General features: G+C 53.0%; 2 protein-coding genes across 2 annotated transcripts in view; one reads left to right on the plus strand and one right to left on the minus strand.

Moving 5' to 3' along the window:
• The window catches only part of LOC144248828 (uncharacterized), a 472,843-nt gene that overhangs the window by 102,917 nt on the left and 345,969 nt on the right, over window positions 1-23,957 (minus strand). The gene's annotated exons all lie outside the window — the stretch shown is intronic.
• LOC144248845 (olfactory receptor 14A16-like) lies at window positions 14,225-15,157 on the plus strand. The gene has a single exon (XM_077790825.1). The coding sequence runs from the start codon at window positions 14,225-14,227 to the stop codon at window positions 15,155-15,157; it is 933 nt and encodes a 310-aa protein (XP_077646951.1).

The raw sequence follows: 23,957 nt of genomic DNA on the forward strand, positions 1-23,957 counted from the left end.
CCTGATTTCAACAATTTGTTAATGTTGATTATTTAGGATATTTAACAGGAACATCCAATGGGAGATTCAGTACCCAGTTACACACCAGACAGGAATCTGCGAAGGAGGGCTAAAGCCTCCTGTGCAATGGAGAAGGTAAAAGGTAAACCCCCTCCCTCTGAATTACTAGGAGTTTTAAATCAAAAGGCTCTCAGGCAAAGATATGGGAATGGGAGTAACAATTCTTTACTAGGAGAAAACTAGACAACAATTTAAAAGGCAAATGCAATCGGTACAAACAAAACCAGTGAAAAAGTCCAGAACCTGAGGATTCGGGGTGCCAGTAGCAGTCCTGCTGGGATAATTGCTCCCCTTGCAGTGGTTGATGAATTGCAGCTGCAGTGGTGATCTTTTGAAGGGTATAGTTTTCCTCTGAAGATCTGGTGGCAGTGGGGCCGGTCTTCCTCTGCGCTGGGGTTGCCTCCGAGCTCCGCCGCTGCCGCCTCCCCGGCTGTTTCGCTGCGAGATCCCGCGAAGAAGAGAGAGAGAGCCGCTTCTCTGGGAATCCCACGAAGAGAGAGAGCGAGCTGCTTCTCTCGGAGTTCCGCCCAGAGAGCTGCCTCCTCTCCCCAAAAAGCTACCCCCTTTAAACAATAATAGAGTGCTTGGCTTCCCCCTCTGGGTGGGACCCCTCACGGTGTTACATTTACCAGCCCGGCAGTGAGTCAGTCAATAGTGTATAAACAAACCATTGCCTCTACGGGGCAAAACATTGTCTTTGGGAGAGATAACAAAACCTGCCCAACCTTTCAACAGATGGCAAATAGAATACAAGCTTATCTTACAACCCAGGACAGGACACAACCGAGAAAGTGTCCCCAGGCCCCAGGCAGAGCAGAGAACTGGAGGCACTGATGCCAGGTGGAGACAAAGAGAAGCCAAGTCTTGGTGCCCTGGGGCACAGCAGGGTCTGTGCCACCAAGGGCTGTGAGGAGACACCTTGTCCTGAGGCCCTGGGGCCTCCTGGCACAGCCCCAGCCAGGCTGGGCACTGTCAGCCCCTGGTCCTGCCCTCAGCATCCCCCCCATGCCCACATCCCAGTGGCCTCAAGGATCTGCTGGAAGGAGTCCCTGGGGAGCCTTGGTCAGGAATGGCCCTGGGGGCTCCTTCATGCTCCCAGGGACTGCAGGTTTTTCAAAGGATTTTGGCTTTTCCTTTTGCCTTGGAGTCTCTCTTAGGTTTCTGCAATCGTGGCCTCCAATTACCTGCTGTAATTAGTCCCTGGAGAGGCTTTGTCAGGAACAACACTCATTAATGCTTCAAGGTACTTCAGTTCTTTTAAGGTACTTGGTGTTTCCCTTTTGATACAGACTCTCTGGGAGGTTTGTGCAATCATGGCCCCAATAATCTGCTTTAAGGAGTCCCTTGAGAGCTTGGCACTGACACTCAGAGGAGCTCTTTAATGCTTTGAGATACTTAACTTTTGTAAGCTACTTTGGAATTTTCATTTCCAGACTGAGAAGTTTTTGTGCCATCCTGGCCTCCAGTTCTCTCCTCCAAGGAGTCCATGAGGAGCTCGTGTTGGGGATGGACCTAAGTAAGTCCCATTAGTACCTCGTGACACTTTGGGTTTTTCCTCTTGATTTTAACTTCGGGAAGGTTTTTTGCAATCTCCTCTCAGGCCCTGAGGTTCCAAGGCTCAGCTCCAAGTGCACCACGGGGCTCATTAGTACCAAGCAAGTCCTGACAAACCATGCTTCTGCCTTGATTTGCCACTGTTGTAATGCAGTTCATCATGAACATTCCTTTACTGGTTTTGCTTCACCAATTTGAGATTTCTTGGCTAATGCATCTACTAGTGTAGTGGGTTCAGTGTTGGCTAATTATCAGTGCACACACTAGAATATACTTACTCAATTCCTGCTGTGAGGTAGGATTAGGAGAAAGGCAAAGGTCAAACTTTTAGAGTAAAAAGAAAAGTTTACTAACAGTAAATAAAAGAAGGAGCATTAAGGACCAGAACAAACCTTTCAGAACACTTCCTCTCTCCTGACAACCTGAAAATGTAAAGAGAAAAAAACAAATATTTTCAGTCAGTTTACCATCTCTAGAATTGTCTTTCTTCTGTTCACTTAGGGAGAGAAGTTCCTCTTGTTTATGTTATGGAGGCATCTCCACAAGAATACAGTTATCGCATGACTTTTAGCTTCCACAAATAGCAGCTGCTCAGAAAAATCTGCAATTGTGAAGTCCCTCCAATTTTCTCACAGCCTTTCTCACAGCTGTGTTTATGGGCCATGTCAGTTTATGGGGTATTAGTTTAAAGAAGAGCTGTTAAAAGCAAAAGTTCTCTCCTTCTATTTCTAAAATCATCTTCATCTCTGGGAACAGAGGTCTTCTTCTCTCCCTGAGGGCACAGGGTCCCATCACTCTTCTCTCTGTCTCTGTCTCTGTTCAAACTTCTCATGGGATCACAGCTACTGCAACATTTGCTCACTTTAGCATGGAGGCCTTTGCTGAAACAAGTCATCTCCTCATAATTTTCAATGCCTTATAGGCAAAAAGAGAGTGTGATGTATCAATGACATCCTTCTCCACAGCTTTAGCAGATGATTTCAGCCCCAAGATCAAGGCATCTCCTCATCCCTCCCACCTGGGACTCAACTTCCTCTTCCCTGCCCTCGGTGTGCTCATGTTGCTCCTCTGTGTGCCTGCCCTGTGTCCTTTTCTCTCACTGGAGGGAGGATGGCAGCACTGGAAGAGTCAATATCTCCCCTCGGCCTGCAGATGGTTCCATGAGCCCGGCTGGGATTGGTGGCCTATTCTAATTTTGGCCATGGACCCTGGACATGAGGACCAGTTCTTTTCCATAGGAATGAAGGAACAGAGACCCACTATTTTATGGGCAGATGAGAGGTCACCACAAGAGGACAAGGCCAGCCAGAGCTGCCAGATTCTGTTCTAAGAGAGACCCTTGAATATCAGAAATTATTTTGGCAGAATGTCAGTTTTGGGAATGGGCATCTGAAAAGACAGATGTTTCTTTTCCATACAAAGGAGACCACAGAGACCCATTGCTCCAGGAGCTGATGAGAGGCAGCCCTTGGCATCCCAACATCAGCCAGACCTGTCAGGTGGCCCCTGGCAGGCCAAGCCAGCCAGACCTGGTCCATGTTCCCTCTCTTCCATGGGGCCCCACAGTGTCCCAATGGTCCCTTGCTTCCAGGAGGCCCTGAGGTGTCACAATGCCCCCTTGGTGACACCAGGCCCTGAAGGGTCGGAATGGTCTCCATGGTTCCATCAGGCCCCACAGAGTCATAATGGTCTCTGGGTCCATGAAGCCCCGCGGTGTCACCATGGCCCCTTGGTTCCATGGGCTCCAGTGGTGCCACAATGATCCCCTTGGTTCCATGAGGTGCCCACAGTGTCACAGTGATCTCCATGGGAAGGAAAGAACCGAGCCCCAGTGTGGCAGGGGCAGCCACCAGAGGCCAAGGCCAGCCAGACTTGATGGTACTGGCAGATTTTGGCTGGGAGCAACCCTTGGATATTGGGGACTTTAGAGGCAGAATCCCAATTTCACACATGGACATCCGGAGGAGAAGGAGGGATCTTTTCCATAAGAAGGAAAGGACAGAACATTAGTGTTTGAGGGGCAGATAAATGGCGGCCACCAGAGGCCAAAGGCAGCCAGACCTCTCTGTCCTGGTAACTTTTGTCTGAAAACAACCCTTGGATATAGGGAATCTGGGAGGTAGAATCCCAGTTTCTACCATTTTTCCATACATAAGGATGGGGGTTTTTTTTTATAAGAAGGAAAGCACAGAAGCAAAGTGTTTCTAGGGAGGGGAGGGGAGGGGAGGGGAGGGAGAGGGAGAGGGAGAGGGAGAGGGAGAGGGAGAGGGAGAGGGAGAGGGAGAGGGAGAGGGAGAGGGAGAGGGAGAGGGAGAGGGAGAGGGAGAGGGAGAGGGAGAGGGAGAGGGAGAGGGAGAGGGAGAGGGAGAGGGAGAGGGAGAGGGAGAGGGAGAGGGAGAGGGAGAGGGAGAGGGAGAGGGAGAGGGAGAGGGAGAGGGAGAGGGAGAGGGAGAGGGAGAGGGAGAGGAGAGGAGAGGAGAGGAGAGGAGAGGAGAGGAGAGGAGAGGAGAGGAGAGGAGAGGAGAGGAGAGGAGAGGAGAGGAGAGAGGAATGGCTCCTCTGAGGATAAGCCAGCCAGACCTGTTTCTCCTGGAAGCTCCTGTCATGGAGTAATCCATGAATATATGGCATTTGGAATGAAGAATCTCAGTTTTTACCATGGACACCTTGAGAAGAAAGAAGGTTCTTGTATTCCTTCCAAAACAGGATTTTCCATTCCCAGACTTTGGCTGGATGGAGGAGGAGGCTGCGAGGAAGATGCCCTGGGACACCGAGGCAGGTGAGGAGGAAGTCAGTGCCCCTTTCCCCCTCTCTCCTGCTCCATCTCCCAGCCCAGCCTGGCCCCCAGCTGCAGGACAGCCCCGCTGCCAGTGCCCTCCTGCTGGGGACACACTGGGGGGATCTGCTTGCCCTTCCCTCTGGCACAGAGGCAAATCCCATCCTCTCCTTGTCCTTCTTCCCCCAGAGCAGGAGCTGAGGATGGAGACCAGGAAGGACAAATCCCTGCAGCAGAACCTCATGGAAGAAGTGATTTTGAGCAACTCCACAGTGCAGGAATCCAACAGGGAGGAAAATCCCTGGAGATCTCACAGGAGGAGGGGCTGCAAGCCCAGCCCAGGATGCTCTGAGGAGGAAAGACCCACTCTGGGCCAGGAAGGTGGACAGAGCTTCAGCCAGAGCTCGGAGCTGGTGGTCCCTGAGAAGCTTCCAGATGGGGAGAAGCCCTACAAGTGTGGGGAGTGTGGGAAGAGCTTCAGGCAGAGCAACAATCTGAAATTACACCAGATGATCCACACCCGGGAATGGCCCTACGAGTGTGGGGAGTGTGGGAAGGGATTCAGCTGCAAATCCCACCTTGTCAGGCACTTACACATCCACACTGGGGAGAGGCCCTACAAGTGTGGGGAGTGTGGGAAGGGATTCAGCTCCAGCTCTCACCTTGTCAGACTCCAATGCAGCCACACCGGGGAATGGCTCTATGAGTGTGGGGAATGTGGGAAGGGCTTCAGCTGGAGCTCCGACCTCATCATCCACCAATGCATCCACCCTGGGGACAGGCCCTACGAGTGTCCTGAGTGTCAGAAGAGGTTTCACAGCAGCTCCGGTCTCCTCAGACACCAGCGGATTCACACAGATGAGAGGCCTTTCCGCTGCCCTGACTGCAGGAACTCTTCAAGCAAAACTCCCACCTCATCAGGCACCAGCGCATCCACACTGGGGAGAGGCCCTACATGTGCCCCACCTGTGGGAAGACGTATCACAGCAGCTCAAATCTCCTCCTGCATGAACGGATTCACACCGAGGAGAGGCGTTTCCTCTGCCCCGACTGTGGCAAGGGCTTCAAGCACAACTGCAACCTTGTCAGGCACCAGCGCATCCACACTGGGGAGAGGCCATACGGGTGTCCCCAGTGTGGGAAGAGCTTCACCCGGAGCTCTCACTTGACCAAACACCAATGGAGCCACCAGTAAGGGAAATCCTGAAAGTTCCCCAGCTGCACGAAGAGCTTTGTGCACTGCTCCAGCTTCATCCCCCATTGGAGGAGACCCTGTTGGGAAGAGCCCTGGTGATCCATGTTCCCTGTGATCCATGCTGGGAAGACACCTGTCCCTTTTCCTGCCCCTGCCAGTGACCTTATGTGGGATTGAAGGACATGAGGGTCTGGCCATGGCCCTGTCACTACATTCACTCCCACCTCAGGTCATTGCCAGGGGCAGGAAAGGGACTCTGTCTTTCCCTGAGGAGAAGGGTGTCCTTTCCATGCAGGAGGAAACACGTGGCCAGGAATATACAAGTGATGGTGATGTAGTTTTCCCTGTAACTAGTTTTTCTTATCCCTTCTGTTGTCAATATTTTTTCTGTTCCTGTTTGTTCTTCATCTTGTTGCTGTTCCCAGTAAATTGTTCTTATTCCAGCCTGGAATCTTTGCCTTTTGTGCATGGTAAGTGGGAGGGCAACAAATGGCAGGGCGGTTTTAGCAGGAGCAGGAAATTGAGGAATCCCATTCCTGAACCCCGACCTGTGGAAACCGAGCATCCCAGCTGGTGCCAGCCCTGGTGGCCATGGCAGCAGCCTTGGGAGCGGGTCCCTGGCTGGGGCTGAGGGAACCTCTTCACTCTGGTGCCCAGGGACAGGAGTGGAGGGAGCGGCTGCAGCTGAGTCGGGGCAGGCTGAGGTTGGATCTCAGGAAAAGGTTTTTGCCCAGAGGCTGCTGGGGCACTGCCCAGGCTCCCCAGGGAAGGGTCACAGCTCCAGGGCTCTCTGAGCTCCAGCAGCGTTTGGACAGCGCTGCCAGGCCCAGGCTGGCAGTGTTGGGGTGTCCTGTGCAGGGCCAGCAGTTGGACTCGAGGATCCTGATGGGTCCCTCCCAGCTCAGCCAATTCTGTGGTTCTGGGATCCATGAGCCTGGGGATGGGAGCACCAATGGTTGCCATGGCAACGGGCTCCAGGCCTGAGCTGGTGTCCATGGCAACCACCCCTGGCATGGGGTCTCCATGGAGCTGCCCAGGGACTGACCATAGCAACAGGGGCTGGGGATGGTTGCCATGGAAACTGACCATAGCAACAGGGGCTGGGGATGGTTGCCATGGAAACTGACCATAGCAACAGGGGCTGGGGATGGTTTCCATGGGAACTGACCATAGCAACAGGGTTTCCTGGTGATGGTTGCCTTCTAAGGATGAGATTTGTCACAGGCCCTCAGAGGGGTTCCATGGGGACTTTCCAAGAGTCTCCAGGCTGTTCAAGAGCTGGAATGTCACACACAGAGACAGGGGCTCCATGGAGCCCTCCCAAGGGTTTCTGGGATGGCAAAGAGCCGTGTGGTCAGAGGCAGTCACAGCCATTCCATGGTGACATCCCAGGGCACCTTGGGCTGCAAAGGCACTGATCTGTCACAGGCACTCACGGGGGCTCCACAGTGACATCCCAGGAGTCCCCAGGCTGCCAAAGAGCCAGGATGTCACACACACTCCTGTCATGTGCAGTGGGAGCTTCAGGCAAAAGCTTTATTTCATTATTGGAGAAACTCCTGCTGAGTCATGAGATGGAAAAATGACACCCAACAGCCACCATGGATCCTCAAACCCCTGCAGGGCCTCCAGACTTCTAAAATTCCTTTTAAGAGAAGAGACTGGGAGTGACTGGATCCACACCCAGCCCCAGAATTTTTCAAAGGTTTATGTATAAATGATTGGACAGGTAGAATTGAACAATTTGTCAATGCAATTTTTCATACAGGATTAATGATGGAATACCAGATATATTTATATAAATACAATCTGATAATGACTAGACAGTAAGCTCTTAACCAGAGTTATTTACTCCCCAGTCCAGAATCTATAACAATTATAGGATATTCTTCTCTAGGAAGCAATTTTGAAGTCAGCAGGGCCTTGCTGGAATTGTTTGAGCCCATTGCAGGCAGAGCCTCCTGCTCCAGCAGGAACTGCCTTTCCTGTGCCAGGAGCAGGGCAGGTCCCGCTGCAGGAACAGCCCCAGGCCAGCCCCAGCACAGGGAAGGTCTCGGGCACAAGGGCAGAGTGCCGTGCTGGGAGCTGTGCCAGGGACAGCCGAGGCACCAAAGGCACCTTGGCAGCAGCAGCTGCTTGCAGGGCATGGCCAGAAGCCTCCCTTGGCACCCGGCCTGGTGGCCAGCGCTGCAGAGCTGCTGCCTCAGGGCTCATTTCTGGCTGGGCTCTGAAAAGCCACTTCTGCTCCAGGAGCCTGACTGGGAAGCCATTGGCCCAGCACCTTGGGGACAAGATATTATCAACAAAAATCTTCATTCCAGCAGAGACAAGGCAGGGGCAGAGGAAAGGGGAGAGCCAGGCCCAGGGGACAGGGCTGCCATGGTGATGGCTGTGAGGTCACTGCCCTGCAGCAGCCTGGCTGCCCTCAGCAGACATTCTGGCCAGAAGTGTTGTGAGGGCACCCAGCACATCCAAGAACCCACACAACAGGAATTCCATCCTTGGGGAGGGGAGGGGATTTCACTGGGTCAGGTTGCACACACTCCCTGATTTTTGAGCATTCCTGGGATGGGAAATCCACTTCTCTGGAAAAACATTTGCCATTTTGTGCCACTCTCATCACTGTAAGTATTTCCTCCTTCTAACAAATTTAAATCCACTCTCATTCAGTTTAGAGATATTTACCATTGTTCTGTCACTGCTAGACTTGGGAGAAAATAACTTTGATAACTATTTTTCCATTTTCACAGACCTTGGGGAGGACCCAAATATCTCCCAAGATGGGGTTTGAAGGCTTCATCACATAACGAGCACGTAGAGGCTGCAGGCTCTGGGCTCAGTTGTGTGCAGACTGAGGACAGAACAGGAGTAGCCTGGGAAGGATTGAAGGGTGGTTCCACAGATGCTGGAGTTTTATTTCATTGTATAAAACAGCCAGAAAAGAAATAATGGCACCAAAGGTGTAGAGTGCCCCTGCCCAATGAGGTGGGAATTTTACCCAGACACAGCATCTGGCGAGAGCGTGACTTAAAGAAGATTCCACCCCTCCACGCTGTGGGGTGTGCCCCTGAAAGCCTGGGAAAAGACACTCTACCCTATATGATCAAATGAGGAATGGCCCCAGAATGTTCTTCTTTTTCTGTACCCTTATTGGCTTAAATTGTGCTGCAATGTCCCCAGTGTAGTTTTTTCCATTGATTGTCCTCCTCAATCCACCCCTTTGCAGTCTCCTGCTCCTCTTAATATTGGACTTTGATCCTAAACTCCACCCCTACCCTGTAATATAAAAGTCTTGACCCTACCACCTCGTTTCTTGTGTATGTCCCTGGGAAAATGAAGAATCCTCAGTTTTCTAAAGCAAGACCTGTCCTGTTGCCTTCCTTTCCCTGTTGGTCATTGGTGTCTGCCTGAGGTCTGAGACTCTGGGGCCTGGGGCAGTTGTTGCGCCCTTTGCAGCGGCGGAACACAACAGTGCTTTCCTCCCTATGGAAAAAAGAACCGTCCTTATCTATGCAGAAATTGTGGGAATTGGGCTTCCAACTCCCAAATTCCCTATATCCAAGGGTTGCTTTCAGACAAAAGCTACCAGGAAAGAGAGGTCTGGTTGCCCTTGGCCTCTGATGTCTGCCTTTCATCTGCCCCTCAAACGCTGGTGTTCCGTGCTTTCCTTCCTATGGAAAGAACCATCCTCCTCCAAGTGTCCATGTCTAAAATTGGGATTCCACCTATAAAATTCCCTATATTCAAGGGTTGCTCCCAGCCAAAATCTGCCAGTACCATCAAGTCTGGCTGGCCTTGGCCTCTGGTGGCTGCCCCTGCCACACTGGGGCTCGGTTCTTTCCTTCCCATGGAGATCACTGTGACACTGTGGGCACCTCATGGAATCAAGGGGATCATTGTGGCACCACTGGAGCCCATGGAACCAAGGGGCCATGGTGACACCGCGGGGCTTCATGGACCCAGAGACCATTATGACTCTGTGGGGCCTGATGGAACCATGGAGACCATTCCGACCCTTCAGGGCCCCGTGTCACCAATAGGACATTGTGACACCTCAGGGCTACCTGGAAGCAAGGGACCATTGGGACACTGTGGGGCCCCATGGAAGCAAGGGAACATGGACCAGGTCTGGCTGGCTTGGCCTGCCAGGGGCCACCTGACAGGTCTGGCTGATCTTGGGATGCCAAAGGCTGCCTCTCATCAGCTCTGGGAGTACTGGCGCTCCGTGCTTTCCTTGCTTTGGAAAAGAACTGTCCCTCTCTTAACATACCCATTGTCAAAATTGGTAATCTCCATAAAAAATTTCCTATATGCAAGTGTATCTTGCAGAAAAAAATCTCCCAGTTCTGGCTGGCCATGTCCTCTGGTGATCATCTCTCATCCACCCAGGGAAACACTAGGGCTCTGTTCCTTTATTCCTATGGAAAAGAACTGGTCTTCATCTCCAGGAACCATGGCCAAAATTAGAATTTGCCTCCCAAATTCCATATATCCAAGGAGTGCTCCCAGACAAAAGTAGCCAGGACAGAGAGGTCTGGCTGGCTCTGTCCTCTGGTAATTTTCTTAGACCATGAGCTGAATATTTTCATTTCAAAACACCTTGGAGAGGGCCCACAGATCTCCCAAGGAGGGGTTCTGAGGCCTCGGGCACATGGCCACTACATATGGACAAAGGAGCTCTGTGCTCTGTGCTGCTGTGGTGGTTTTGCATCACAGAAGTGCTGTCCTGAGAGAAGCTGCTAGCAGTTTCCTGTGTGTCTGACAAAAACCAATCAGTAATTAGCTTTGAGAGCTGACAGTCTGTTAAAGCACTAAGGAAGCTGCAGACGCCTCTGTGCAGACACAAGTTAGAGATGAGAAAGCCTGGCTGGGTCTCTCTCCCTTGTGGCCCCACAGAGGTGCCGAGGCCGGCCCAGCCCCGTCTTGGCCGTGGGGCCGGGCGGCTCCTGCCGTGGGGCCGGGCCCCTTCCCAGGGAGCCGCCAGGCGCCATCGGCTGCCGGGCAGGGCAGGGGAGGCCGCGGGGCCGAGGCCGGGCCGTGGCTGCGGGTGCTGACATCTGGCCCTTCCGAGCCCTGCCCCGCCGCCAGCCCGGGCCCGGCCAGGATCCGCCGGGCCCCAGGAGCAGCCCCGGGCCGGGCCGGCTCGGCCAAGGCTCTGCCGCCCTTGGGCTTCGCCCGCAGCCGGCGGGCAGGGCAGGAGAAGCCATCGGCCCCAGCCGTGCTGCTGCTGGGCTCTGGCCTGGCTGCTGAGATCCTGGCCCTGCCCCAGCGCGGCCCAGCCTGACACAGCCCCAGCGCAGCCGCTGCAGAAACCTCCATGGCAAAACAGCTCCGGCCGCAAGCACCGAGCCCGGCCGGGCTCACGGAACCATCTGCAGCCCCGGGAGATATTGACTCTGCCAGTGCTGCCATCCTCCCTCCAGTGAGAGAAAAGGACACAGGGCAGGCACACAGAGGAGCAACATGGACACACCGAGGGCAGGGAAGAGGAAGTTGAGTCCCAGATGGGAGGGATGAGGAGTTGCCTTGATCTTGGGGCTGGAATACTCTGGTTAAGCTATGGAGAAGGATGTCATTGATACATCAGACTCTTTTTCTCTATAAGGCATTGAAAAGTATGGGGAGATGACTTGTTTCAGCAAAGGCCTCGGTGCTAAAGTAAGTAAATCTTGCAGTAGCTGTGATCCCCAATGAAAGGTTTGAACAGAGAAAGGGAGAAAAGTGATGAGACCCTGTGCCTTCAGGGAGAGAAGAAGACCTCTGTTCCCAGAGATGAAGATGATTTCAGAAAGAGATGAAGGGAACCTTTGCTCTTAAACAGCTCATCTCAAAACTAATACCCCGTAACTTGGCATGGCCCATAAGCACAGCTGTGGGAAAAGGTGGGAAAATATGCGAGGGAGTTCACAATTGCATATTTCTCCAGGCAGCTGCTATTTGTGGAAATGAAAAGCCATGAGATAACTATTTTCCTGTGGAGAAGTCTCCATAACATTAACAAGAGGTACTTCTCTCCTGATGTGAACTGAAGAAAGATTAGAATATTGTAGAGGTGGTAAACTGACTGAAAATGTCAGGTTTTGCCTCTACATTGCCAGGTTTTATGGAGAGGGGAAGTTTTATGAAAATTTTGTTCAGATTCTTATTACTCTTTCATTTAGTTTCTCTTAACAAACTTTTCTTGACACTCTTTTAAAGTTTTGAGCCCACTTTGCCTTTCTCCTAATCCTATCTCACAGCAGGAAATTAGTAAGTAGATTCTAGTGAGTGCATTGGTAATTAGCCAACACTGAACCCACCACACTAATTGATGCATTGGCCAAGAAATCTCAAATTGGTGAACCAAAAGCACTACAGAAACTTCCTGATGAACTGCACTAGAGCAGGGAGAAACTGAGGCAGACCCATGGTTTGTCAGGACTTGCTTGCTCCTAATGAGCCCTATGGTGCATTTGGAGCTGAGACTTGGAACCTCAGGGCCTGAGAGGAAATTGCACAAACCTTTCCAGGAGTCAAAGTCAGAGGAAAACCCCAAAGTGGTTGGAGTCTAAAGCATTAATGGGACCCACAAAGGTCCATCTATACCACAGGCTCTTCATGGAGTCCTTGGAGAAGAGAACTGGAGGCCAGGATAGCACAAAAACCTCTCATAGACTGAAAATGGCACAAAGAAATCTCAATGTGGAAAGGAAAATCCAAAGTACCTTACAAAAGTTAAGAATCTCAAAGTATTCATGAGCCCCACTGAGTGTCAGTACAAAGCTCCCAAGGTACTCATTAAAGCAGATAATTGGGGCCATGATTGCACAAACCTCTGAGAGAGTCTGTAGCAAAAGGGAAACACCAAGTACCTTAAAATAACTGAAGTACCTTGAAGCATTAATGGGCCCCACTGAGTGTTGTTCTGGACAAAGCCTCTCCAGGGACTAATTAATGCAGAATATTGGAGGCCATGATTGCACAAAGCTCTCAGAGACTCCAAGGCAAAAGCAAAAGCCAAAGTCCTTTGAAAAACCTGCAGTCCCTGGGAGCATGAAGGAGCCCCCAGGGCCATTCCTGACCAAGGCTCCCCAGGGACTCCTTCCAGCAGATCCTTGAGGCCACTGGGATGTGGGCAAGGGGGGGGATGCTGAGGGCAGGACCAGGGGCTGACAGTGCCCAGCCTGGCTGGGGCTGTGCCAGGAGGCCCCAGGGCCTCAGGACAAGGTGTCTCCTCACAGCCCTTGGTGGCACAGACCCTGCTGTGCCCCAGGGCGCCAAGACTTGGCTTCTCTTTGTCCCTGCCTGGCATCAGTGCCTCCTGTTCTCTGCTCTGCCTGGGGCCTGGGGACACTTTCTCAGTCGTGTCTCTCAGTGGGACCCATTAAAAGTCCAAGAAACTTTGGAGTTGGATTCTGACTTGGAGTTCTGGAGAGGTTTCTGCAGCTCCCTCTCAGGGCCTGATGTTCAGGGCCTGAGCACAAAGCCCCAGAGGGTCATTAAAGTCCTTGTGCTGTGTCAGTGCTGCTGAGCTGGGCCGGGCTCCTGGCACAGAGGGTGATCCTGGTAACCAAGCAGAGCTTCAAAAGCACATTTCTCTTGCTGAGCAGCTCTTCTCCCAGCCCAGCAGGGCTGGGGCACTGCCTGCAGCCAGCCCAGGCACAGCACAGAGGCACAGAGAGCTTCAATCAGTCAGGGCTGGGAAGGGGCTGAGAAGTGCCTGGGGCAGAATCACTGCCAGCCCTTGGCACAGGAACCTCTGGCTGCAGGACAATGCAGCTGCAGCTCCTGGAGTGATCTCCTAAAGCTGGAACATCCCAATGGCCACAGACCCTGTGAGTGCATTCTCTGCTCATCTCCTGTGCAGAGCAGCCAGGGGTGCCCAGGGCTGTCCTGCAGAGCAGGGTCCTGCAGCCCAGGGCGCTGTGCTGGGCCAGGGACAATGCTGCCTGCCAGGGACAGCTCTCAGCCAGCCCTGGAGCTGCTCCCAGTGCTGGGGGACAAGGTGTGGGTGGATGGAGACAGCTGGTAAGGCTTGGAAATATTCTCCTTGTGTGGTGACGTTGCTGGATTTTTCGAACCTGCGTCCAGCATGACATTAAACTGCAGAACATTTCCAAGCAGATCATAATGGAAGCACAGCAAGGCAGGGGATGCATAAAGGGGAAAATCCTGCCTTTTAATCGACTGCTCTGGGTTGCCTGGATGGGAAATTGCACATAGATATTCATCTCTCAGTTTAGGTTTACAAAATTTAAAAAAAATTCTCTCAAATGTGAATAAGCCAGGGAGTAACATTAATCAGCACAGGCCCCCTTAGAGGCAGCATCAGTGTTGCTTTTCCAGACTCCTCAGGGTTGCTCTGACATTGCCAGCAGAGCCTGCAGAGCAAGAGCTGCCCCTGGGCACTGCCTGAGCTGGGAGGGGTCTGAAGTGCAGAGCTGAGTCCCCAGGGCTGGGCTGATTTCTGACAACACTGGCAGGACCCAAACCTAGGCACAGGGAAGCAGCTCCTGGTAGAGACAGCTCCAGGCAGCAGAGCCCTGGGCAGGCAGTCGGGGAAAGTGCCCCCAAGCTGTGCTGGGATATTTAAAGTCCTCTCTAAACCTAACTATTCTATGATTACTTTTCTTACAGATCCCCATGCCAAGGCAGCACAAATGTCCAACAGCAGCTCCATCAGCCACTTCCTCCTGCTGGCACTGGCAGACACGCGGCAGCTGCAGCTCCTGCACTTCTGCCTCTTCCTGGGCATCTCCCTGGCTGCCCTCCTGGGCAACGGCCTCATCATCAGCGCCGTAGCCTGCGGCCACCACCTGCACACGCCCATGTTCTTCTTCCTGCTCAACCTGGCCCTCAGCGACCTGGGCTCCATCTGCACCACTGTCCCCAAAGCCATGCACAATTCCCTCTGGGACACCAGGAACATCTCCTACACGGGATGTGCTGCTCAGGTCTTCTTTTTTGTTTTCTGTGGTGCAACAGAGTATTTCCTGCTGACCATCATGTGCTACGACCGCTACGTGTCCATCTGCAAACCCCTGCACTACGGGACCCTCCTGGGCAGCAGAGCTTGTGCCCACATGGCAGCAGCTGCCTGGGCCAGTGCCTTTCTCTATTCACTGCTGCACACAGCCAATACATTTTCCCTGCCCCTGTGCCATGGCAATGACCTGGGCCAGTTCTTCTGTGAAATACCACAGATCCTCAAGCTCTCCTGCTCCAAATCCTATCTCAGGGAACTTGGGCTTATTGCTGTTAGTGCTTGTTTGGCATTTGGTTGTTTTGTGTTCATTGTTTTCTCCTATGTGCAGATCTTCAGGGCTGTGCTGAGGATCCCCTCTGAGCAGGGACGGCACAAAGCCTTTTCCACCTGCCTCCCTCACCTGGCCGTGGTTGCTCTGTTCCTCTGCACTGTAATATTTGCCTACCTGAAGCCGCCCTCCATCTCCTCCCCATTCCTGGATCTGGCCTTGTCAGTTCTGTACTCGGTGGTGCCTCCAGCCCTGAACCCCCTCATCTACAGCCTGAGGAACAAGGAGCTCAAGGCTGCAGTGGGGAGACTGATGACTGGATGCTTTCAGGAACATTAAACTGCTAGCCAATTGCTTTAAATCACTTGTATTAAAAGTCAAATTTGATACTTATTGTTGGTTTCATGCGGAGGTTCTTTTTCTTCGTTTTACTTTTTTCATATTTTCCACAAAGAAATATAATTGTTTGTGCCATTTCTCATTTTGTTTCTCTCCATCTTCCCTGTGGCCACAGATTGTGTCAATGAGGGGTTGCACTCTCAGCAGCTTTAAAGGAATTAAAGGATTTCCCAGTAGATTGTTCTTCAGAGATGCCCTTTTATTGCCTTCTCTGGAGCTGCAGCAGCAATGTCTGTGTGCAGAGCTGGGGCAGATCAGGGCTGGCACAGCAGCTGTGCCCAGGAGCAGCAGCACTTGGTGCTGCCAGTGCTGCTCCCGTGGCCCTGCCCCGCTGCCCTGGTGGCCCTGGTGTTGCTGCAGGGCCTGAGTGCTCTCGGGGCCGGGCACAGTCCTGGGGGTGGCAGTGCCGGGACTGCAGCAGGGACAGGCCATGGGCACTGCTGGGGCAGCGCTGACGCCTCAGGCCAGGCCTGGGGGCTCCAGGCTCCTTGCCCAGGCTCTCTCAAGAACACGGCCAGGCCAATGCTCAGCACAGAAAACCCCCGTGAGCAGCCCCAGGCTGGCCGTGGGCAGGCTGGGGGCAAACAGCACGGCTTGTGCTCTGCAAGGGCGCTGGGGGAGACGGGAAGGAGCAGCAGAGCAGGGGCTGATCCATCCCCAGTGCACTGCACAGCCCAGGGCAGCGTCCCAGAGCGTCCTCATGGAGCTGCCAGCAACATCCCCCCTCTGCAGCCCTGGCCTCTCCCCCAGCTCACAGAGGTGCCGCATCCTTGCAGGCACAGACACAGCAGATCTGGCTCAGCAGCCCCTGTTTGCATTGCACACAGCAGGCGGGAGCACCCCCATGCTGGTGCTGTGGGGACATGAACCTGAGGCAGCACAAATGCCATCAGCCCCTGGGGCCAGGAAGGGCTGGGGGACGCTAGGGAAACCACTCAGCTTTGTCCTGGCCTCTGCAGTCAGCCAGAAAGTTTGTTCCCATCAGTTGGGAGTTTCCTGTCCCAGTGAGATGGTGCTGCTCAGAGCCAGGGCTGCCTGGCAGCCACCCCCAAACTGCCCTGAGCATTTCCTTGGCTTCCCCTTTGCTTTCTTTACTCTTCCCTGGTCCAGATTCCTTCCTCTTGCGCACCCCTGTTCCCTCCCCTGCACACAGCCCATCCCTGTTTGCCCTTTCCTCTCTGGCCCCACTCCCCATTGCAGTTCCTGACTTGGCACCATGGGAACATCCCTTGGGGAGCAGGATCATCCCACAAGTGCTGCAGGAATTGTCTGCAGGCTCCTGCAGTGCCTGGTGCTGCTCCCTTGCCAGAGGCACCCCAGGCCAGGGGGGCACATCTGGGCTTCTGTGTCTGGCTGTGGGGCTCCCTGTTCTGGGCAGTGAGGAGGAGCTGCAGAGGCTCTGCAGGACTGACAGGATGGGCTTTGGGGCTGTGAGGAGAAGCTGAGGGACCTGGGCTGCTGGAGCTTCTGAAGAGGAGGCCCAGGGCTCCTCCTGCAACTGCTCCAAGGGTGGTTTCAGAGAATCACAGAACCAGCAAGGTTGGAAAAGACCCTGGATATCATCAAGTCCAACGTGTGCCCTGACACCACCATTTCTTCCCTGAGCCTCCTCTTCTCCAATATCAACAAACCCAGATCCCTCAGCCGCTCCTCACAGGACTTGTGCTCCAGACCCCTCACCAGCCTTGTTGCCCTTCTCTGGACATGCTCCATCCCCTTCATGTCCTTCCTTAATTGGGGGCCCAGAACTGGACACAGCACTCAAGGTGCTGCCTAACCAGTGCCCAGCACAGGGGAAGAATCACTGCCCTGCTCCTGCTGGCCACACCATTCCTGATCCAGGCCAGGAGCCATTGACCGTCTTGGCCACCTGGGCACTCTGCTGGCTCATGTCCAGCCTGCTGTCCATCAGTCCCTGCAGGTCCCTTTCTGCCTGGCTGCTGTCCAGCCCCTCTGTCCCCAGCCTGTAGCGCTGCAGGGGTTGTTGTGGCCAAAGTGCAGGACCCAGCACTGGGACTTGTTAAACCTCACCTTGTTGGATTTGGGCCCTGGATCCAGCCTGTTCAGGGCCCTGTGCAGAGCCCTCCTACCCTCCAGCAGATCAACACTCCCAGACAACCTCGTATCACCAGGGTTCCATGAGGCCCCAGAGTGTCCCAGTGGTCTCCATGATTCCATGAGGCCTCCCAGTGTCACAATGTCCCTTTGGTTCCATGGGATCCCTTGGTGTCACAAAGTCCCTTGGATCCTTGGGCCCTGCAGTGTCACAATGTCACCGTGGTCCCCAAGGCCCTGCAGTGTCACAGTGGATTCTTGGTTCCATGAGGTCTGGCAGGGCGGCAATGCTCTCCTTGCTTCCACAGTGCCACAATGGCCTCTTGGTCCCAAGGGCCACCACAGTGTCAAACATGTTTCCTTCATTCCGTGAGTTCCTGAGGGGCAGCACTGGCCCCTCAGTTCCATGGGGCTCTGCAGGGTCGTAGTGGCCCCATCATGACACGAGATCCTGCTCTGTCACAAAGCTCTGCATGGTTCCACAAGGGCCTGCAAGGTCACAGTGGCCTCTTGGTTCCATGAGGCCTCAGAGTGCCCTGTTGATTCCCTTGGTGCTGCAGTGTCCTGGACTCCGACACTTCCTAAATTGGGGACCCCAGAACTGGACCCAGCACTCAAGGTGCTGCCCAACCAGTGCCCAGCACAGGTGAAACATGGATGAAAAATAAAAACCCCACAATTCCAATAAAGATTTGTAGGGAATGGTATGTTTATTTGCAGCGCTGGACACATGTAGGGACTCATCGCCCTTCAATGGACATGCACACCCCTAAGAAGTCCCAAAACTTTTTTATTACCCTTAATTAATTTCCATAGGCATAGAATTTCACAATAGGTTCATGCATATTCATTCTGATGATTTCATGTTACACTTAGAGCTAGTTACACTTGTTTTTGTCAGAAAGTACAGAAAGAACTCCTGGGTCACTCTGCGTGGTCTGTTTAAAGGCCCGAGGAGTCTTTCTTATCTCTTTTTAGTGTGGAAATTTGCATTCTTTCTCTTTAGCTGGGGCAACTTTGCTAGTGCTGCAGTTACCAGACTAAACAGAATATTTCACTCATGTTAGCAAGCTCAAAGGAGCACATTTCACCGAAATCCAAATGGATTTCTACCCTTTTAAATTTTCACTCTGTCTCTCAGGTGAAGAATCACTGCCCTGGTCCTTCTGGCCACAACATTCCTGATCCATAGAAATGCCAGGGGTTGGATGAGGGAAATGGTGGGGGGAGCATAGGGACAAAGTGTTATTGATTGTCAGCCATGAAGGATCATGATTTTCATATGTATTCAGATTGTATAACAAGGTGCTGGGGGTCAATATCAATTGGATATTGCTGATATCAAGATATAAGTAAGAAAAGTTAAAAGGACAAAACAATTATCTCTGCATTGTTTTCAATATAGTCTATCCACTTTGAAGACACTTCTGAAATCTGGTCCTGTCCTGACTGGGCCAAGGGCTACAGCATGAGTGATCTCCTGCTTGATCTGGGTGAAAGCTTGTTGCTGCTCAGGGCCCCAGTGGAAATTGGTTTTTTTTTGCGGGCGACCAGGTAGGGAGGGCTCAAAATCTGGCCGTACTTGAGAATGGGCATTCTCCAAAAACCTATGGCACCTAGGAAAGCTTGTGTTTCCTTCTTGCTGCTGGGTAGACATCACGGTGATCTTATTGATGACCTCAGTTGGAATCTGACTCTGTCCATCTTGCCACTTTACCCCAGGAATTGGATCTCTCAGGCAGGTCCCTTGACTTTGCTCTTCTTGATGGCAAAGCTTCCAGCAGAATTTGGACAATCCTCTCTTCTTTCTCAAACACTTCCATTGCCGTGTTCCCCCACGCAATGATGCCGTTGATGTATTGCAAGTGTTCTGGAGCCTCACCCTTTTCCAGTGCAGCCTGGATCAGCCCATGGCAGATGGTGGGGCTGTGCTTCCACCCCTGGGGCAGTCAGTTCCAGGTGTACTACACGCCCATCCAGGTGAAAGCAAACTGAGGCCTGCATTCTGCTGCCAGAGGAATGGAGAAAAACGCGTTAGCAATGTCAGCAGGGGCGTACCACTTTGCTGCCTTGCACTCCAACTTGTGCTGGAGTTCCAGCATGTCCAGCACAGCAGCGCTCAGAAGTGGAGTCATTTAATTCAAGCCACGATAGTCTACAGTCAATCTCCATTCTCCATCAGACATGTGCATAGGCCAGATGGGGCTGTGGAAGGGTGAGTGGGCCTTACTGACCACCCCTTGGCTCTCCAGCTCATGGATCATTCTGTGGATGGGGATCACGGCATCCCGATCCGTTCAATACTGCCGGCCGTGCACTGTCGAGGTGGCAATTGGCACTCGTTGCTCTTCCACCCTCAGGAGTCCTACTGCAGATGGGTTCTCTGACACTCCAGGCAAGGTGTTCAATTGCTTAATGTCCTCTGCCTCTACAGCAGCTATGCCAAAAGCCCACCTGAGTCCCTTTGGGTCTCTGTAACAGCCATTCTGGAGGAAGTCTATGCCCAGAACACACGGGGCCTCTGGGCCGGTCACAATGGATGTTTCTGCCGCTCCTTCCCAGTCAGGCTCACCTTGGCTCCCAACAGGGTCAATTGCTGCGATCCCCCCGTCACCCCAGCAATGGAAACAGGTTCTGCCCCCACATGTCCTGATGGCATTGGGGTACACTGTGCACCAGTATCAGCTAAGGCTTCATATTTCTGTGGCACTGATGTGCCAGGACATTGGATCCACACTGACAAAAAGATCTGGTTTTCCAGTGCCTCTCCCGGGCTTGAGGCAGGGCCCCTCTAGCCCTGGTTGTTATTTCTTTCCTAGGTATACATGGCAGAGGTACTTTAAAGGGATCTGACAAATCACACCCGGCAGCTCGGTCATGGGAGTTTGAGGCTGCCTTCACTTCACTGGAATTCCCTCGGTCAGTGCTTCCCTCCTTGAGCTGACACACCCACGCTGCCAGGACAGAAATGGGTTTCCCATCCCACCTTCCCATGTCTTCCCCATGGTCACACAGAAAGAACCCCAGGCCAGCCCGTGGGGCGTACCCTCTCTCTCTGGCTGGGGAACGTTGGGCTCTGACTCTGGGGCCTGTGACTCGCACTGGGGCAATGTGGGAACTGTTCCTCCTCACCTCCACACTCACCTCCCTCATCTCCTCTTTGAGTTCCTTGCCCACAGCAGAGCCATGAGCCTGCACTGGGCCATGGATCATACTCTCACAATTTCTCAGCTGCTGGCAGCAGAGCCCACTGTCTCTCGGCTGTTATCAGCATTGATCGTGGCAGTGAAGGTGGTGTACTGAGACGGCCCCAGCCTTGCCAGACTCCACAGCATTTGCCCTGTGCCCCTGACCTTGTCGGGATCATTATCATGCTGTCCATCCCTCCCAAAGAGTACCTCCAATGCTGCCACTTCCCTCAGCTGTTGGATCCCTTCCTCAAGGTTTTCCAGCACGTTCTATGCTGGTGCTCCTGCTTTCTCTCCCTGTGGACAAACCTCTCTCTGACACTCATTAAAATCCACTCCCAGAGGGAAAGGGACCCTGGCTCCCTTACAAAAATCTGATTCATACCTGAGTCCTGGGTCAAGGGTCCCAAATTCCTTGCCTCACCACCATCCAGCTGGGCACCTGTACCCATGAGGTCTCAGTCTTGAAGTAGTCAGGTTGTATAAGCCTCACGTCTCCGTCGTTCAATGTCCTTGTGCAGGTTACAGAGACTTTTGTACGTCAGGGACTCGGTGATGATCGCAACCTCTGGCTCCCCTGTGGGTTGTGAGGGCCTTCCCTTATCTGGGTGCTCTGATTCCATCTTAGACCTCCTTGTTTCTACAGGGGCAACTGCTGCTGGCTGTGGCTGCCTTTGTGGCTCAGCTGGAACCTGGACAGTTGTAACATCTGTGGGTTCCACTGCTGCCCCATCAGACTCTCCTTTTTCGAGGCAGGGGGAGGGCTTCTCACCAGCTGGGCAAATGCACTCCTTCAGCATCTCCTGCATCTCCCTCACCAGACCCCCACCCAGTCTGGGTGGTTCATATCTGGGGTGGCTGTGGGGCAGGGTCAGGCTCTGGGGCAGCAGCATCCCTGGTCTCTGGGGCCGTGTCAGGTTCTGGGCTGGGTGTCAGGGTGGTTATCCAGGTTAATCTTCCCTTGTCTCTCAGTGCCAAATAGAACAGGGCTAACAGCAACACAGCCCCTGTATGAGATCATTGGTATTTGGAGTGGATCTGAGCCCTTCACAAACTGGTGGGGCAAACCCAAAGAGATGGTTAAAGGGTTGGGAGAAAATTTCCCCTGGTGTCATTTCCTCACAGTAGGTGCCACTATTAAAGTAACCCCAAAAGCACACAGTCAGTGTGTGACAGCTGTGAATCCATGTGCCTGCTTCCCAGAGGAAGTTAAAGATCCATGAATTCTTCCCCTTATTCACCCATAAAACAAACCGGAGAACAGCCACAGCAGCCTTGGCTGTAGGAGCCGTGTTTAGATCAGGGCCTGCAAATGGAGAAATGCAGCCACGGTTCCGTGCCACCCAAACCAGGGCAGGCTGGAGCACAGGGTGCCGCTGAACGAGGTTTCTGTAGCAGCACACAGAAATTGGATTACTCAAGAACTGTTATTCTCTTTTTTGTTTCTGTGCCCTCGAGCTGCACGTTGGGTGCCAAAATCTGTCTTGGTTTGCAAAGACAGGAGTCTGCTAAGGAAGGCAGGACCCTCCCTGAAATGGGGAAAAAAATAAATGTAGACCCCCTCCCTGTAAATTGCTATAAATTTGAAGTTAAGGGCGACTCTCAGGCAAAAATATGGGAGCAGGAATAACAGTTCTTTATTAGGGAAGAAAATAAAAAGATAAAATAAACAATGCAGTGAACCAACCTCTAACAGATGGCAATTGAATACATCTTGCCTTGCAATCTAGGACAACAACTTATTCAGCATGAATCACATCCATTTACCACATCCCCTTACCCCCTGATATTGCCCACCTGGGACTGACATCCCAAAACATTTTTTAAAAATTGTGCATTTTTCTTCATAATTAAAATTAAGTGAATTTTTAATTAAATTAATTAAACTGATTGATTTTTGATAAAGTAATTAAAATTTTATTTTGCTTATGCATAAAAATATTATTCTATATTTTAACATTTCATCTTAATGCTTCTATAAAAAAATCTCTGTATGTTTTTTGCAACCAAAAACGGATTGGTCATTGGTTCTAAGTAACACAATTCCCTTCATTAATTCAATGACCACTATTGGCTATTGATTTTACCCCCTTTATTGTATTTTCCTTTATTTGTATTATTTTTATCATCATTTTTATCATTTTCACAGACAGGGTAAAAGCGGCCACTTTGGGGCCCACGGAGACATTTCTGGGCACATTTGGGGCAGTTTTGTGTCTGGGGAGGGAATTCAGAGAGAACTTGAGGGTCTGGGGACCCCTGGGGGAGCCGGGCGGGCGCTTGGAGGGGCACTCAGGGATCCTGAGGGGCAGTTCGGGGTCCGGGGGAGCACTCGGGGGTCCGGGGCCCTGGAGGTCAGCGAGGGGAATTTGGGGCCCTTCGGGGTCCGGGGAGCACCCGGGGGAGCTTGGGGAGATTTAACCGGGTTCCTCAGGGCGCAGGGCGCGGCAGGAATTTTAGGCGCGGAACTGTGTTCTGAGGGGCTCTGGGGCCGCGGGGGATGAGAGGAGAGGAATTCCCAGAAGTGGCTGTACCGGGCACCTGTGGGGCTGGGAGCACTCAGGGGATCCGGGGACGCTTTTGGGGGGTCCCGAATGGGCGCTGAGGGCACTTGGGGGTCCCGGAGGGTCTGGGGGACACTGACGGGAGAGATGGGGGCGGTACCGGGGTTCTGTGGAGCGCGGGGCATGACGGGCGTTGTAGTCCCGGCTTTAATGGGGCTCTATGGGGCTGCGGGGCATGACGGGAGTTGTAGGCAAAAGAAAAGATGGCGCAGACCCCCAGGCACCGCCCCCAAAGCCATGATCCCTGACGCTTATTGGTTGGAAGCAGTGATGGGCGGGACCCTCCGCCAATGGGAGGTAGCGGGGACGGGAACAGCCCATTCCAGTACAGCTCCAGTGCCCCTCCAGGGCGTCCCAGCACAGCCCAGTTCATCCCCAGTACAGCCCAGTAGAAACCGAGTTCCCCTCCAATCTTTCCCAGTACAGCCCAGTCCCTCCCAATACACCTGAGTTCATTCCCAGGCCCTCCCAGTTCATCCCAATGTCATCCACAGTATGCCCCAGTATTGCCCAGTCTTCCCCACAATGTCCCTAGTTTGTCCCAGTATCCCCCAGTTTCACTCACAGTTTCACTCCCAGTATGTCCCAGTGTGTCCCAGCCCACCCAGATTCCCCCTCAGCATTCCTCATGTTCCCAGGCTGTCCCAGTGCCCCACAGGATCACTCCCAGTATGTCCCAGTGTCTCCCACAGCATTCCCAGTGTTCCCCAGTATGTCCCAGTCCTCCCCAGTGTTTCCAAGGACAGTTTAATTTCTCAGGGCTGCCGTGGCAGCCAAACCCAGCAGTGGGGTCAGTGCAGTGCCCATGGCCACAGCCCCTTGCAGTGCCCAGTGCAGCTGGGGCTGATGATCCACCCTCACAGCTGGCCCTGGGCCGGTCTGGAGGAGTTTTGGTGGCACCTTGGGCTGGCACACACCTGAGGAGGGTGTCTG

The sequence above is a fragment of the Lonchura striata genome, unplaced genomic scaffold, assembly GCF_046129695.1.
Source record: "Lonchura striata isolate bLonStr1 unplaced genomic scaffold, bLonStr1.mat Scaffold_92, whole genome shotgun sequence".
Classification (NCBI taxonomy): domain Eukaryota; kingdom Metazoa; phylum Chordata; class Aves; order Passeriformes; family Estrildidae; genus Lonchura; species Lonchura striata.

Bases quoted from the DNA above. Each gene is read 5' to 3' on its own strand.
- LOC144248845 (XM_077790825.1), top strand. From the start codon at position 14,225: ATGTCCAACAGCAGCTCCATCAGCCACTTCCTCCTGCTGGCACTGGCA.